Here is a 15580-nt window from a genome sequence, read left to right on the forward strand (position 1 = left end):
TCTTTTATCACTGAAAAGCAGGCTGTGACAAAATACACGTTTACACGAGGAACAAAACCATTTTATTTCAACCATTACTTGCATTGAGCGAGAGGAAAGAAAAGTCAGCAGTTTTACTCACTGTAATGTATCTACACACGATGATGAATCCCTCCTGGGGATTAATCAACACATCCCACGATTTAAAAAAATACTGACAATTCAAAAAGAGAAAGAATTGCGATGCTCTGCTGTTAAAATCAGGAGGTTTTCGACTCTTTCATCCAAAATTGGAGAAAACGGCATGATAAAGCGGCAGTTTAATTAAAGATAATGAAAGCGCGGCGGAGAGAAGATGAAAAAGGAGAGGGGGGAGTTTAAAACAAAAGGGTAACACGAGGTGCGAGGAATTGTTCATAGCACGTCAAAATGCAAATGTAAGGAAAGCGTCGCAGTTTTGGGCTTTGAACGATGTCAAATCTTCAGGAAATGCAGTTTATCTCCGAGGGAAGTGGGGGCTGAATTTAAGCTAAAAAAATACATCTCATACAAAGTCAAACTTTGAACGTCCTCTTCATTTTCTGTACAGATGCGTCTGATTATTGTCGGACGTGTGGAAACGGTAACAAGCTGACTCATTTTTACACGGGGAAGTTTCAGGGATCAAATTGAGATGAAATAATCGTTCTAGAACTAGGATGGCTCGTCCTGATTGATATGATACAATTTTTCCCAATGCGGTTTTCTGATTATTATTTTTTCTTTTTCTTTTTTGTTTTTTTATACAGAATTTTTCGAAGATCCGACAACGAGGTTCGTCTCCTCGCTCGGGCGTGACTCTATTGGCTCAGTCGCTGAGAACGATGACGCGTTGGCATTGCGCGACAGCCCAAGTCTGCAGACAGCAGGGGTGGTAGCTCGAGGGTACACAGAAGGAGAGGGAGGGGTCTAGAAGGGACGGAAAATTATTTTGCTCATTAAAATAACGAGTCAGAAATGCGAATGAAGACCGGGAATCGGGAAACTACGAGCATCGGCTCAAAAAATTAGCGGTTCCTCGGCACCATACCACCGGTCCAGCTGTGTTCGTTTTTAAAATTTCCCTACTAGGTCCTCAAAAATTTTGACTTCACGTTATTTGTCTTAAGGGAAATCGTACGCTGATGAGAAAATAAGACACAAAAAAAATATATAAAGAATTAATAAATTTACTCAAAGTACCTTACTGACAATTGGACCTTGTATATAAAGCAGAAAAGAACCAAGTTACATCAACTATTGCTAAATTTAACTGAGTAATTTAAAGTTTAACAAGAGAACAGTTGTGTGGATTTCTGCGCAAATTTCAGAAAATTTTTTGCAAGGCACGCAGCGAATTCCTTAAAATTTTCAAAGGAATCCGCACAGACTTTCTCTTGTACAAAATCGAATTGCCCGGTTAAATTTGGCAATAGCTGATGTAGCTTTCCGGTTTTCCCTGACTGTGGCAACCCTGCGGAGGCAGGTTTAAATAAAAAAATGCTCCCTATCGGCTGAGCGCTTTAAAATGAAAATTCGGTGAGGGGGTCGGCAGAAAGAGAGGAGAAAGAAAAAGCCTACCTTGTGACGGGCTGAAACGGCAGCGGCTGAGCGTTGATCGGCTCCTGGGTAAGTGTCGACGATCGAGTGGAAACGGACGAGCTTGGAGGAGTGCTTGTCTTGGTGTTTGCGTGGGCACATGTTGCACATATCCACCCCGTGCAACGACAACATGGTCGAGGCGCAAGAGCGAGCAGATCCCTTGGAAAAAAGTCAAAGGGCCGATATATATCCGACGCCCACTCGCGGCGCAACTATTTCATTCCGCTCCCCGTCTCGCACTCTCGCGGTGTCGGTCGCTCTCGGAATTCCGTAAAAAGCGCTCGGCTACAGAAAAATCCAGATTCATTAAGGTCGGGGGGTGCATTGTTCGGATTCGTTTTGCGCTGGAGCAATCGCTTTCGGATTTAATCAGAGTCGACTGACTGTGAGGGGAACGAACAATTGGCTCCGATTGATTCGGAAACTTCCCGGCGATTAACCGGCCTTTCCGCGGAAAAGCTCGGCTCCCGGGCGCGGACAGGTCTTTGAAACGAGCTGTTCGGCTCACAGCTTTCCCCTCCCCTTCCCTGTACGCTTAAAAATGTATTTATACGTCGCTTCGATGGACATGTGGGAACGTCCGATTGAAATCCATGTAAGTATTTTTCATACACAAAAATTCTTCGCGCGGTAATTCCAATTCACCTCAGGACAGATGAATTTTACAACGTTCTGTTTGTCGTACTAGACTTTTGGCTGTGTACTCCAAATCGAATTTCACTTCCTGAGATAATTCCGAATTTGAGATCATGGAGAGGGAAAAAACACTAAAAATTAGTCCCGAATATAGTGAAAAACAGGAAGGTAGAATAGGGCTGGATCACAACCATTCTGCAAGGCAGAGGCGCGGCGTAAATGGCGATGTGTCGATTGTCATGCCATTAAAACTTATGGTAAAGAATCTATTATTAAGGTGTTTGCTGCGAACACCCTGTTCATCGATCCTTTTCCAAAAGTTTAAATGACAGATGAATCGATATATTGCAAAGCACGCCACGCCACTGCTGCAACGATATTAAGGCTGGAAAAAATAAAAAAATATGAGTTGAGTTACTCTGAATTAGAGAAGAATAATTTTTGTTACTCTAATACAGTATTTCTGATTTTAATATTTTGTTTCGATTTCCCTGCATAATAGTGTGCATCCAGCACTATTCTCTTCCTGTTAATTAAAAGTTATCTTTCCATAATTCCCGAGCAATTTTCTTTCCTTCGCAGAGCACTCAAAAAGTCATTTATGTTTTTCACCCTTTGATAAAAGTTTCTGGAACTCTCATTTCAAGCCACGTTTATCTAGAGGGCGGCAAAACATTGGAAACTCCTCAGGTACTAACAAAACCGACTTCGCTGAGGTGAAAAAAATACATCATGGATATGTCTAAGGGCAAAATATGTCATTGGATGGGAAAAAGGAGAAATTTTCACAGGTAGGCACGGAAATGTGATTAAATTGATATACTTCGAAGTATAGATTTATCATTACTTGATCAAAATTTGACGCCATAAACTTTTTAAATGATTACCGAGCAGAACATTCCTTAAAAAGAAGGTTTTGTTACGTGTTGAGATTACGGTGTTCCATAAACACACGGACAATAGTCTACTTCCTCATTAGCATTAAGATCAGGCTTCACACGTCTTTGATACGTTATCGAAAAACGGAAAGAGTCACGATTTCGAATCAAACTTCACACTGGATTCACTTTTCAACGTACTTGTGGCAAGAAATTTTGCTCCTTAACAAGAGCCAAGACCGAACGTTGTTTGAAAATGTGTAAAATCGGATCATTGATTTCCCTTTTCCAATTGCGAGAATCTTATTTTAAGGGTTACATGGGTTTTAGGAAAAACTTGACTACAGCGAAAGCTCAAGGAAGTCCCTTCGAACATAAAACACAGCTTCCGCGCTCTGCAGGGGCGACGCAGAACCGAGAAACTCCTGGGGTTTAGCTACCCTACGATAGAGCGCGCTATAACGTACTTCAGGGTCTGAATCAAAAGCTCGGATTTCGATCAACTTTAGTTAGCTTCCAACTACTTTCAAACAGCCGATTCCAGTTTTAATGTCGGCTTTCTAATAATCGTTGTAACTAATGTTTTCTTTAAATTATTGTAAAGATGAAAGAAAATGAAAAAATATAGAGACAATTAATACACTATCTGAATGTTTTGTGGTAGCGCATGACCCAACAATGAGTCGTCTGGTTGCATTTTGATGGTAAAATGACCAAATAACACTAATTCTACTGCCGAATTTTGAACATTTGCCTCGCTTCAATATCACTTTTTCAGGAGAATACCTACATTATTAATCATATTTGTATGAAATTTTCAGAGAGTATGCTACAATTAGCAAAGTAACATTCTGCCAGGATACTGAAAATATTATCAATACTCAGCAAGTTAAAAGGTTTAAAACAAAATAAGAAGTCTATTTCAGTGCAATGCTTCACGCTGTAAACACAAAGTCTTGAATGTTTCCGAGGAATTAAAGTGCGATTCAAAAACTTCTGATGAACACCGTTCTTAGGCTTGATAGTGTCTACAATTCTGGCTTTCCCAGTATTTACATGTATCTTCTTGGGATTTGAACCTGAACCCGAAATACGTATATGATGGTGCGAAAGTGACAAAGATAAGAAAAAGGGGGAAACTGGTACAGTGTGAAATTCTACATAAATTACAATTAAGATCATATTCAGAATTATTGACTGCAGTCCTCTCATAAGCTGCGTGGCACAATATTTATATAATATGCACCGAATAAGGGTCATAAACGACAGCTTGCATTGAGAAAAACGAGTGTATGAAAGCATTTACACTGTATTTCATTCTGTCGACTTTTGTGTCAGCTACGATAGAATGGTTCGGAAAGGGTGAAAGTTATAAATCTGCCACCAATTCAATTGCATAATCGCGAAGCCCTACGTACTCTGAGCCGTGCGACTGGAGATTTGTGCATGACTGTTAATTAGCCCTTCCTCTCCTTGCAAAATTCTCTTTATCGATTCGTTAATCGTCAACGGCTACAAAGTGCACTTAAAAAACCGCGTTGCCACGAAAAAGTATGCATGAAATGCCGCCACGGTTTCATTTCTATTGCAAAACTTGAGTTAGGTTCTGGTTCGCTTGGCAACTTGACTAACTACATGGGAAATCGTCCGGTGTCACATGAAAATGAAGAAGCAATCCGAGTCGAAATCATGTACAGTGGAAATCGGATATTACGACATCGCTTATAACGACATATCGGTCATAACGACGTGCAATCTGGTCGTACCCGTGATAGACTTCCCATTGAGTCGGTGTATTTGTGCATCGGTTATAACGACAATTGGATATAACGACCAAATCAGGCTGGTCCCTGGAGGGTCGTTGTATTCGATTCCTACTGTATTTCTAAAGATATCTTAAATTGAAAATTTCAGTTCCTTTTTGTAGATTGAATGAGGTTCTTAAAGACGCAATGAGCGACGGGGCCGTCTGTAATGAAAAATCGCTCTTTCGTGAGAGACGCGCTTCTGATTTGAGTTTCCAAAATGTGGATCTAGGAGATTTCTCTAAGTGCACCTCAGAACTTTCCACGCCTTTTGCAGAGGATACACATTTCCACTCTGAAAAGCGGATCTGCCAACTCTGTCACTCAGACATCAACTGATAAAACTTACATAGCTGCCGCGCCATAAAAGTGTGACAGATTACACGAAAAAAAAAAGTGTCAGGGGTTATTCCCTAAAATTGTGGTACAACCCCAATTTGTTGGATAATATGGACATTTCTAATTGATTGTATTATAGTACCGTAACTCAAGTTAGGGTAGTGCCGCAATATGTGGGTTAGTTACCTAATTTATTGGGGCACTACCATAATTAATTGGGGTACTACCACAATCAATTGGAAATGCCCATATTATCCAACAACCTCGTGCTTTTTTTCCGTGTACCCGCTAACGCGTCATCATGATCTTATTCCCTCTTTTTTTCAAGGAGGAATCGACTGAAAGCGCTCTAAAAACAGAAATTTGCGGGATAGTTTTTCTTATTCCACGAGCCACTAAACAAAGTATGAATTAAAACACTGTGCTACACATTTCCTCTTCAAGAGCGATACGAAATACATGATGAGAAGTTTGAAAAATAACTCTGAAACATTACGAAAGTGTTCACAATTATTTTACGTCTAAGAAAGTTTGTAACTTTTCTCCCGAATCGAAGCGACACCTCATTGAAACCCTAGAACAGAGCATTGCGAGTTCGCGCCTGTCGCCGTCGCGCCTTCAATTTTGCAGACGCAACAAGGACAGCCATCAAGCACGAATAGTTGTATCTCTGCGCCGTCATCGACGCACGTTGAGATGCCTCTAATTTGTTCAAAATTTGAGAACATTTGAAATGTGCTATGATATTTCCACATCAAAAATCATTTTGAAGGGAAAAGAATGAAAAAAAAAATTAATCGTCTAAAAATTGGTATTTTGATGAGATTTGTGTCGTGTCAGCGAATATTTTTTCGACGACTACTCCTGGAAATCTCTATTATCAATTGACCGGGTCAATTGCAGCGGCGAGGCGTGCTTTGCGATACATCGATAGATCTGTCATTCAATCCTGCGAAAAAGTATTGATAAGTAGGGTGTTCGTAACGAACACCTTAATAATCGATTCTTTCCCTTAGCTTTAAATGAAGAAATATCGATAATCGATCATTCACGACACGCCACTGGTCAATTAACTTGACTATCTCTTCTAGGGGAATTACATATGACGTATTGAGGGGAAAGAGCGTGAGAAAAAGCCAGTATGTTGTCCAAAAATGTGGGGAATTTTTTTTTACCTTAAAAAACATAGAATTATCATATGTAATACTTCAAAAACTATAACGACGGTGCAAGTCGGCAATCACATAACTCGTTTGCGGTGTCTGAAAATCTCCGCAACTATGTTATTTTTTTAAAGGAGAACAAATGGACATGATTCCTTGAAGTTTTTGCAGAATTTTCCTCTCACATAGAAGAAAAATCACGGCAGTTTTAAAGAATTACCGTTGAGTAGTTTTCCGTTTAAAAAATAAAGTATGACAGGAAGTCTGCGACGTCGCAAACCGAGTTATGTGATTGCCGACTTTCACCGTCGATAAAGATCAATGTATTAAAATACGGATCAATTTGACGCGACTTGGAACTTTGCGTGTGATAAAAGTCTTGGGCCAAGGGACAAAGGTTCCTTTTGGGTAGCGGATGAAGGCGCGGCACTTGTTGGCGAGGTCTGGAAGAGCAGGCTGTTCGAGCGCGTGCTACACCAGGAAACATCTCGTGACGAGCCATCAAGGCGCGCGCTACCTGCCCGTCAACGCTGACGCCGGAATCGATGCAATTAACATAACGACAAGCGAGAAAGCGCTTAAGATAAATTACACACTTGTGCACTTTTATGCTCACAAATAAGCTCTTTGCAACCCGGAGACTCTATAGTACGCCCCGGCCGTGACACAATGCAACAGCACTTGCGACCACTTCCCGTTGAGAGTTTCAACCTTTCCTAGGCTCTGCACGAGTGAAGGATGCCTTAAGGATACGTCGAATCGCAGAGACGTAGGTATAGCAGAGCTGTGTATTTTTAGAGGCAACTTTAAAATGTCGCGGCCAAATAGTAAAATCAGGCATTTCATCAAGTAAATAAAAGCTTTTAAAAAAACAATTTTTCACTCACTTGCGACGACTTTTTCCATTGGCAGACGCGTTTCCAGCAAAGTTTTCTGAGAAGTCACACCAGTCGCACCGAAGATGAGCCGCACTTTGCTCGGCACGCGTCTGCCAATGGAAAAAGTCGTCGCAAGTGAGTGAAAAACTGTTTTTTTAAACCTTTTATTTACGCGAGGACTTGTGCGATGATTAGCTCCCTTACTTTATTTCATCAAATGCCTGGACGGATAGTCAAATTTTGGCAGTTTACGAAATTTCGTAAAATTAAGGCTAAGAGCTTACAAGTTTTCAATATTTTGGGAAAAACAACCGCACACTTATTTTGTTTCTTCCTCTGCAAATGCTTCTAACAATGTGTTTGAATGTTACAAGTTCAAAAATTCTGTATTTTATGACTAGTTGAAAATTTCAAGTTGAACTTTTGTTCGGGAGCTAAAAACCGTTGAAAATACGCACATTTTTATAGATTTTTTTTCTTCTTACAAGAGCAATGAATTATTTTGTCTAAAATTAGCAAATGAATCAGAATTTAGATCTAAGTAAGAATATTTGACTATTTGTCTAGGCATTTGATAAAATGCCTGATTTGACTATTTGCCTGCGACATAAACATTTTACAAATGCTCCTGGCACAATTTCAAAAACCTTCTACAATCTTCCCCGAAAACGTGTTGAACACTTAACGTTTCTTGAATGCCTTTAGTATCGTATTTGAACATTATTATGCCAATTCAGAGGTGACAATGACGCATTTTAGAAACCATTACGAAGAGCGTGGCGATCAGCTCGACGGAAGAAAAAAGATCTGTCTCTTCAGTTAATAGCGAGTGATTTATCTCTGCGCTTCGATGCAGTTTGGTTGAAAAGAAATGAGCGCAAGATTATCGGACTGACAAATACGGAGCAGACGAAGTCTTTTTCATCTTTTTTCAAATCAGAGTAAATGAACGATCAAAATGAATAGTTACTTTACTTTAGCAGCTTTGAACGGCAGAATTGTATGCCATTATACAGGGGCAATTCATTGATGATTATAAATTTGAGGAAAATTATATCTCCATAAAGTAATGGTTTGGGAGATACGTGTTTTTTATGCTGGTTACTTGGCCTAAATTCCGTTAAGATCCTATAACTATCTATAAACGTCATTAAGTATCATCAGAAATCGGGCCTATAGAGAATCCGTGCTCTAGGCCTTTTAAAGTCTCAGAGATTATGACCAAGTAAGGTCTATTTCAGCAGATCTGCTTGTCAGTTAATGAACTGAGTTCGCAATATTTTTCATCACTTTTTGTTTCTGAAATAAAAATGGTAGGAAAAAAGATTTAAAAGTGCCACCATCTCCCTTATAAACACATGTAATTCAGTAGAATAGGTTTTTAATTCCTCCAATAATGGAGATGTTGCATGTGTGAGGGATTTGCGATTTGACCATTGATTCTTATATAAAAGTTCGCGAGAAACACGATGGTGCCACTGCTTTTCTCTGAAATCATCTCCCAAGCTCAAAAAAAGCTCTCAAAGTGAGTCCAAAATGGAAGGAATATCCCACCCTACCCTGAGAGTCCATTTCTACATCAAAACAAACTCTCCATGCAAAGATAGGGAGCAAATACATTAGCAAGGTTGCCGTGTTTTCAGTTTTGGAGTCCCCAAATAAAGTGGCAACCCTGCTAATGTATTTGCTCCCTATCTTTGCATGGAGAGTTTGTTTTGATGTAGAGGTGGACTCTCAGGGTGGGGTGGGATATCCCCTCCATTTTGGACTCACTTTGAGAGCTTTTTTTGAGCTTGGGAGATGATTTCAGAGAAAACCAGTGGCACCATCGTGTTTCTCGCGAACTTTTACATAAGAATCAATGGTCCAATCGCAAATCCCTCACACATGCAACATCTCCATTGTTCAATTTAGTAACCAAGGATATCCTCGTGCTCGGCTCTCTTGGTAGTTTCATTTGAAACAAGAAATTGCAAAATTTCAGACACCTGCGAATTCTCCATTCCTGTCGCGTCTTGAGACAACCAACTCGGGCGTTGAGCTTTCCCACGAAACTTCCGAACGAACACTCGTGTTTGCGTGTCGTCGACCGCTGAGCTGCTACCGCCTTTGTTCCAAGCGCCATGTTCTCGCTCAATCTGATGACTGGAATCGCTAGGCAGACCCAGGCCAGGCAAAATCGATCCTCTACCGTCTACCACACTCCTCCTCTCACTAAGGACCAAGAACCGCAGGACTCCAGCCTCGGGATATTCCGATCATCGATGAATAAAAAAACAACGGTAAAGCACAAAAATATAGCCCGAATATACCTACGAATAAATGGACTGCGTTAAACAGAAAGGAACCAAGCCACATCAGCTATTGCCAAATTTAATTGTGCAATTTAATTTTTTACATGAAAACGGTTGTGCGGATTTTCGTGCAAATTTCAGTGAAAATTCTCTATGGTGCGAAGCAAATTCCCTAAAATTTTCAAAAAAATCCGAACAAACGTTCTCTCGTAAAAAAATTTATTGTCCAGTCAAACTTGGCAATGGCTGATGTGGCTTGGTTCCTTTCTGTTAAACTCGGTCCAAATAAGGAGGGGATTAAAACATGGGTAAACACGGCTAGAACATTAAAAACACTAAAAGGCAGGACGTTTTGAGTTATTACCAGGCTCATTGTCAGCTGCAAAAAACACACAAAATAAATAAAAAATTGAGTGGCGACCTGACCCCAGCCGTTTTTACGAAACCGCTGGAATTCAGTATCGAACATCCGAGGCAGACATAGCGACCACCAACACACCAACTCAAATGTTTACTTATTTTTTGTGTTTTTTGGTGCTGAAAATGAACTGGTAACAGTTCGAAACATCCTGCCTTCAAGTGTTTATAACGTTTTAGCCTTGTTTACCCATGTTTTAATTCCCTCTTATTATCAAACGAAATGACGTTTACGGATGTGTTGTTTCTATTGAGATTCTTTTAACTATGAACCCTTCTTATACACCATGGGAAAATCTGAAATCTTATTTTCCGTCAGGATTTAAATTATTTTGGCGATTGGTGATTGTTGAGTGATGCCCTTGACTGCAAATGATGCCGAAGGGATTCAACATATACAAATAAATGTATGATTTGATCACCATTCCAGTTTTATAGGAATAAAATCCACACGTAAATGTGTAGGGCCTACAGTTAGCCTGTCTTACTAATACCCGATGCGATTTTAGCTTTCAGTGTCAAACGAAAAAATTGCATTCGAAGTTTACACGGAAAGAGAGTGTTAGGGGTTATCCCCTAAAATTGGGTACTATCCCAATTTGTTGAATAATATGGACAATTCCAATTAATTTTGGTAGTGTCGCAACTCAAGTTCGGGTAGTTCCTCAACATTTCGCTCAGTAACTTAATCTGTGCTGCCGTGCTAAGGAAGAACGCCGTATGAACCTTCGAGAGTTGGCAAACTTCTCAGAATAAAACATATATTTTTGATAAGAGTTTTGCATATTTTTCCTTGAAATTTTCATATATTTTAGATTCAATTGTAAACAAAATGATCTGAAAAATTAGAGGTAAAATATTCAAAATTGTCTCAGTAAATTCGTTTTTTATCGAGGGTGATATGGCAACGCCCGGATGTTCATACGAAGTTTTTCCTTGGCACGGTAGTGTAGGGGTATTACCATAATCGATTGGAAATGTCAAAGTTGGGACTAACACCCGCCTCTTTTTTTCGTGTAGTTACAATATTTGTGAACGATCTAAGCATCATAAAGAAAACTTGCTGCGGTTGCATACAACATTGGAGAATTTGAGTCTAGAAACATTGCAACACAGCCATGGATAAAAGAAACCCAAGAGCTTTCCGTGCTGAAACGAGTCGTTTACTCGAAAGTTTTCAAGAGACTAGGATGGCTGTCAAGTTCGACAAGGGCCAAACCTGTCTGAAGAATATTATTCAAAGGTATTGATAAAACTTCTCCAGAATGGTCGCCTTTCTGGATGCTGGAGACGCGATTTAAGTTTACGAGAGAGTCTTTTGATCTTTGGACGTCGGGAAATTTTTTGAACCTGATAAAGAAGGTGCTTGAAAAGGGAGCGAACCCAATATCTACCTGCACAGCTGTCGAGCCATCGCAAACTACCATCGTCCGCCTCTAGGAATGGATCAATTTTGCCATTCGTTAAAACAGGGTGGATTTGTAAATATTATTGGTCTCATTGTAACCACATGTCGACTGGAAAACTACTAGATCAAGCATCTCGGTTTGTAACGTTGCAGACTTCCTGTTATACTTTATTTTTTAACTGGAAAACAACACCATGCCAATTCTTGAAAACTTCCGTGATTTATCTTTACTGTGCTAAGAAAACTCTATGGGAACATGAAAAAAAAAATATCGATTTGTCGTCCTTCAAAAAATTAAAATGGGAACAAGGATTTTCTAACACCACGAACGAGATACGTGGTCTGGTAATTTTACGGTCGATATGGGGCCTCCTTGGGAAAAAAGCTGCTTAAGGAACGACTAGAAATACGACCCTAAGCCATTATATGATCAAGCGGGCTTTCGACATAGGCAAAGAATCAATTTGAAGACATCGTCAATCAGTTTCTCTATTCTTGAGATGCGACTTAACGCAAGACACAAGACACACGAATATCACGAAAAGCCAAGTCGTCGAGATGTTGCGCAAGGATTTCTAATCTAATTAATCATTCGGAACTTAGGGGCGACGAGGCGACCTTGATGTGCCGAAAACCTCCTTCATTAAGTGCGTGAGAGGGCGTGATCTGAATTTGATATCCCAGGCCTTTTTCGGAATTCTATTCCGTTGATCGAAATATCTCAGTGGATGAACATAAATTGGACGTATTTCTGCTAAAGGGAACCAAAGACGGGTGGGAAAGATAAAGTGTGTTCGTTAGTTGACGACCTTGTCATATGCCCACGGCTCATAAGTGCCACATATTTCCGTTTGTTTAAAATAAAATCCCACTTTCCCATTTCCACAAAAGGAATCATGTCCACTTTTACATTGTTTTTTATGCAGCTTTCTAGGGCACATTCCATATTTCCCACACGTCTCTAGTTCGATTTAACAGAAATACGTCCCATTTGAGTAGATCCAGCGTGAATGTCAAAGAAATATGCCTTATTTGGCTGGATTTGGACGTTACAAAAACTGAATGAAACTTAAATGAATGTTCAAAACCTACTAATAAATGGGAAACTGTTCATGCGATGGTCAGCAACTGGGACTGTTTCCTTTTAATGAAAGATTCAAAATGTTCCTGATACCTGTCTACAGTTATTTTATAGAAAAAGCAAGATTTTTCTCTAACAAAAGACCAGAACTACATTTCGATGTTGTCAAATTTCCCGTCACAAATTACATTTTTACCAGAAAAATTTTGTGTATTTCTGGGAGGTCCCCGTTTCTCTTCTGATCTCATGCAAAAATCAGAGACGATTTCGGAGGAAATTGCACTGGCACACTCTTCTGAAAAACTGAATTCTTCGAGCCAATTTCGTAATCTTGGAGTGGAGCCCTGGTAAAAAGAATCAGCCTGACGTCAGGCTATGTTTCATAAACTACCCTGAGCCAAACTGATGTCAGGCTATGTTTCATAAACTACCGTGAGTCGGACTGATTCAGGCTGATGTCGGACTGATGTCAGCCTGAATCAGTCAGACTCACGATAATTTATGAAACATAGTCTGACGTCAGCCTGGCTCACTTGTACTGGGGGTTGCGTTCTTCGGCTGGAAAACTGACAAAATATGGACCCACGATTATGAGGGCAGCCCTGCTGACCCGATGCGAGTGGATTAACCGCAATGGATGACGTCACCGAGGACCGGGGAACCTTGACAAGTGAAATCGATTGATTAGCCAGCGCCTGGAGAGGCGACGAGAGAGACAGCTGACACGCTGACGGAAAGCGATTCATCACCCGGGATAACGACCGCAAGACGAACAGAGCGGCGGCGGCAGTCACTCACAAATCGACCGGATTCCCCATTCTCGGCGATGAATCCCGTCCGACGAAATTTGATTCCTCCTTCGCCTCCGCGAGTTCGCGCCCATCCGACGACGACTCGGCTCCGACTTCCCCGCTTCCGAAAGGGGATGAGCGGATTCGAGCCGGGGCGACGCACCGTGGAGCCACAGATGGAAAGTGAAATTTCAGGAGGCTCGAATAAATACAAAATTTGAAATTTCTTAATTTTCATCGGAATCCTCTCTATTCTTGTAAACTTATTTTAAAAACGCTCAATGGACGGGGCGAGGGAGGGGAGGAAGACGGTCGATGGGCTGGGGCGAGGAAGGGGAGTTCAAAGTCCAACTCGGGCAATTTCAACTTGTTCGTCCGGGTGATTTCGACGATTTCGCTGGCCGCGAAGCGACCTATAGGGGTGCGCCTGCAGCGTCCAGGGGGCGGAGTCCGAGTCCCCTGGTTATTAATAAAACCTTCGGAAGTCCGGCAAGCGCTTCAGGTGATCCGCTCATTGATGCGGCGGTACATGGTACCATAATGAGGCACTTTACACAAAGGGCACTAAGGGAAGCTTAAGGAGGAATTTAGCTCCAACCTAACCTCTAAACCGAATGAGAGCATTTGCAGCGCGTGAATATTTAAGGCTTGAGGTGAAAAAGGTCAAAATCTAGAATCACTGCTTCCAGGCATTTCTTGGCCTCCTGAGTGCATCCCCAAAAGTTTCAATAAATTTAATGAAATTTTCCATCTCTGCGTGGAGCAAGTCAACCCTGGTGAAAATTGGCGATAAGAGCTGCTTTTCAAAATACCATAGGAATTCTTATAGCCGGCTAAAGAAGGCTTCAGAAAATCATATAGCTGGCTGTAGAATGTGGAGAAAATCATACGGCCGGGCTATACGAAGCGATAAAAAATTATGCAGCTGGGCTATAGTTCCTATAGCTAAGCTTTACATTTTATCGCCTGGCTGTTGCTTTTTCGCCATCGATTATAAAAGGCTATAAGAAATTGTGTAGAAATTCGTGTGCTTTTGAAATCATTAAGTTTGATACGGAACTACCTTAATATTTACAAAACACACATTATATTTTACTTTAATACATCTTTTTTTCATCAATTAAAATGAGAATAATCCATACAGGATGTGCAAACATTTCAAAATCATGAGTTGAATAACGCTGACTCCGCCAGATTAAATATTGGAGCCTAACACAAAGCGGAGCGGCGACGCACTGGCGCCTACAAACCTAACAGGGACACTTCACGCAGTGCGCAACGCGTGAAGTATCCCAGTTAGGTTTGTAGGCGCCAGTGCGCGTGTCGCGCTGGCTGCCCGCCTGCCACGCCGCAGCGTGCCACGGCGCTTGAGGCAACTATTTCACACCAGAGGTATTGCACAGTATCACACGAAACTGAAGGCGCTCTAATGTAGGAATGGTAGGCATCCATCAAGAGTACGGAGCTTTCCTCGCAAAATAAATCAAGATACTACGGCCCGACAAGAAAGCAGTATTCCAAAAACTCACCAAGTCCTAGCATCCGTAATTAGTAACGTTTAGCCATCGGCTACAAAAGGCTATAAGAAATTGTGTAGCCGACTACAGAAGCTATTGGAAATCTTACAGCCGGCTGTAGGTCTATGGTATGTTGGAACACAGATTCTAATGCCAATTTTTATCAGGAATCGGGAGACATTAGGTGTAAACTTTAAAAGCTGGTACTTTTGTCAATGATTTCATTGATTTTCCTCGTATGATTTTCATCAAGAGGCGCTGGCACCCCTGAAAAATCACAGTTTGAGGAAATGACGATTAAAATTTACAGGCTAGGTCACAAAATTCAGATGTAAACTCTCCCGGTGGACCCCTCCACTGTGCGGTGCGAAGAACGACAGCCACCCGAGCCGCCCTCTTCCCGTCCCGCATCTCGGAGCCCGCCGCTCGCGCCCTCTGTCGGCGCGGGCCCGAGATCCGCCGGAAATTGAAATCCGGAACTTTCGCAGCCAATTCCTCGGACGAGATTTATGCGCAGTTCTCGGCCCCTGCGATTCAATCTGACGGATTCGGAGCGGCCCGGCCGACGTTCTACCACCACCACGTTCCACGGGTCCGTCATTGGCGGACCCAGCAAATTGGCAACACTGTTTTATCTCCATTTAAAACCATTGAAATGTATCGATTCTCAGAGGGACTAGGCCACCACGTTCCACGGGTCCGTCATTGGTGGAACCAGCAAATTGGCAACACTGCTTTATCTCCATTTAAAACCATTGAAATGTATCGATTCTC

At 41.4% G+C, this 15580-nt stretch overlaps 1 protein-coding gene across 5 annotated transcripts in view; it reads right to left on the bottom strand.

The window, feature by feature from the left end:
• dlg1 (MAGUK family member discs large 1) overlaps positions 1-15580 on the bottom strand; it is a 401255-nt gene that overhangs the window by 162386 nt on the left and 223289 nt on the right. Inside the window, exon 1 of one of the 5 annotated variants that reach the window (XM_072306237.1) lies at positions 1579-2278. The exons of the other annotated variants lie outside the window; for them this stretch is intronic. Within the exon in view, the coding sequence (XP_072162338.1) occupies positions 1579-1731 (153 nt within the window). The 5' untranslated portion in view covers positions 1732-2278. Of the gene's footprint in view, positions 1-1578; positions 2279-15580 lie in introns of those variants that run through there. 5 annotated transcript variants of the gene reach the window in all.

Source organism: Bemisia tabaci, chromosome 1, assembly GCF_918797505.1.
Source record: "Bemisia tabaci chromosome 1, PGI_BMITA_v3".
Classification (NCBI taxonomy): domain Eukaryota; kingdom Metazoa; phylum Arthropoda; class Insecta; order Hemiptera; family Aleyrodidae; genus Bemisia; species Bemisia tabaci.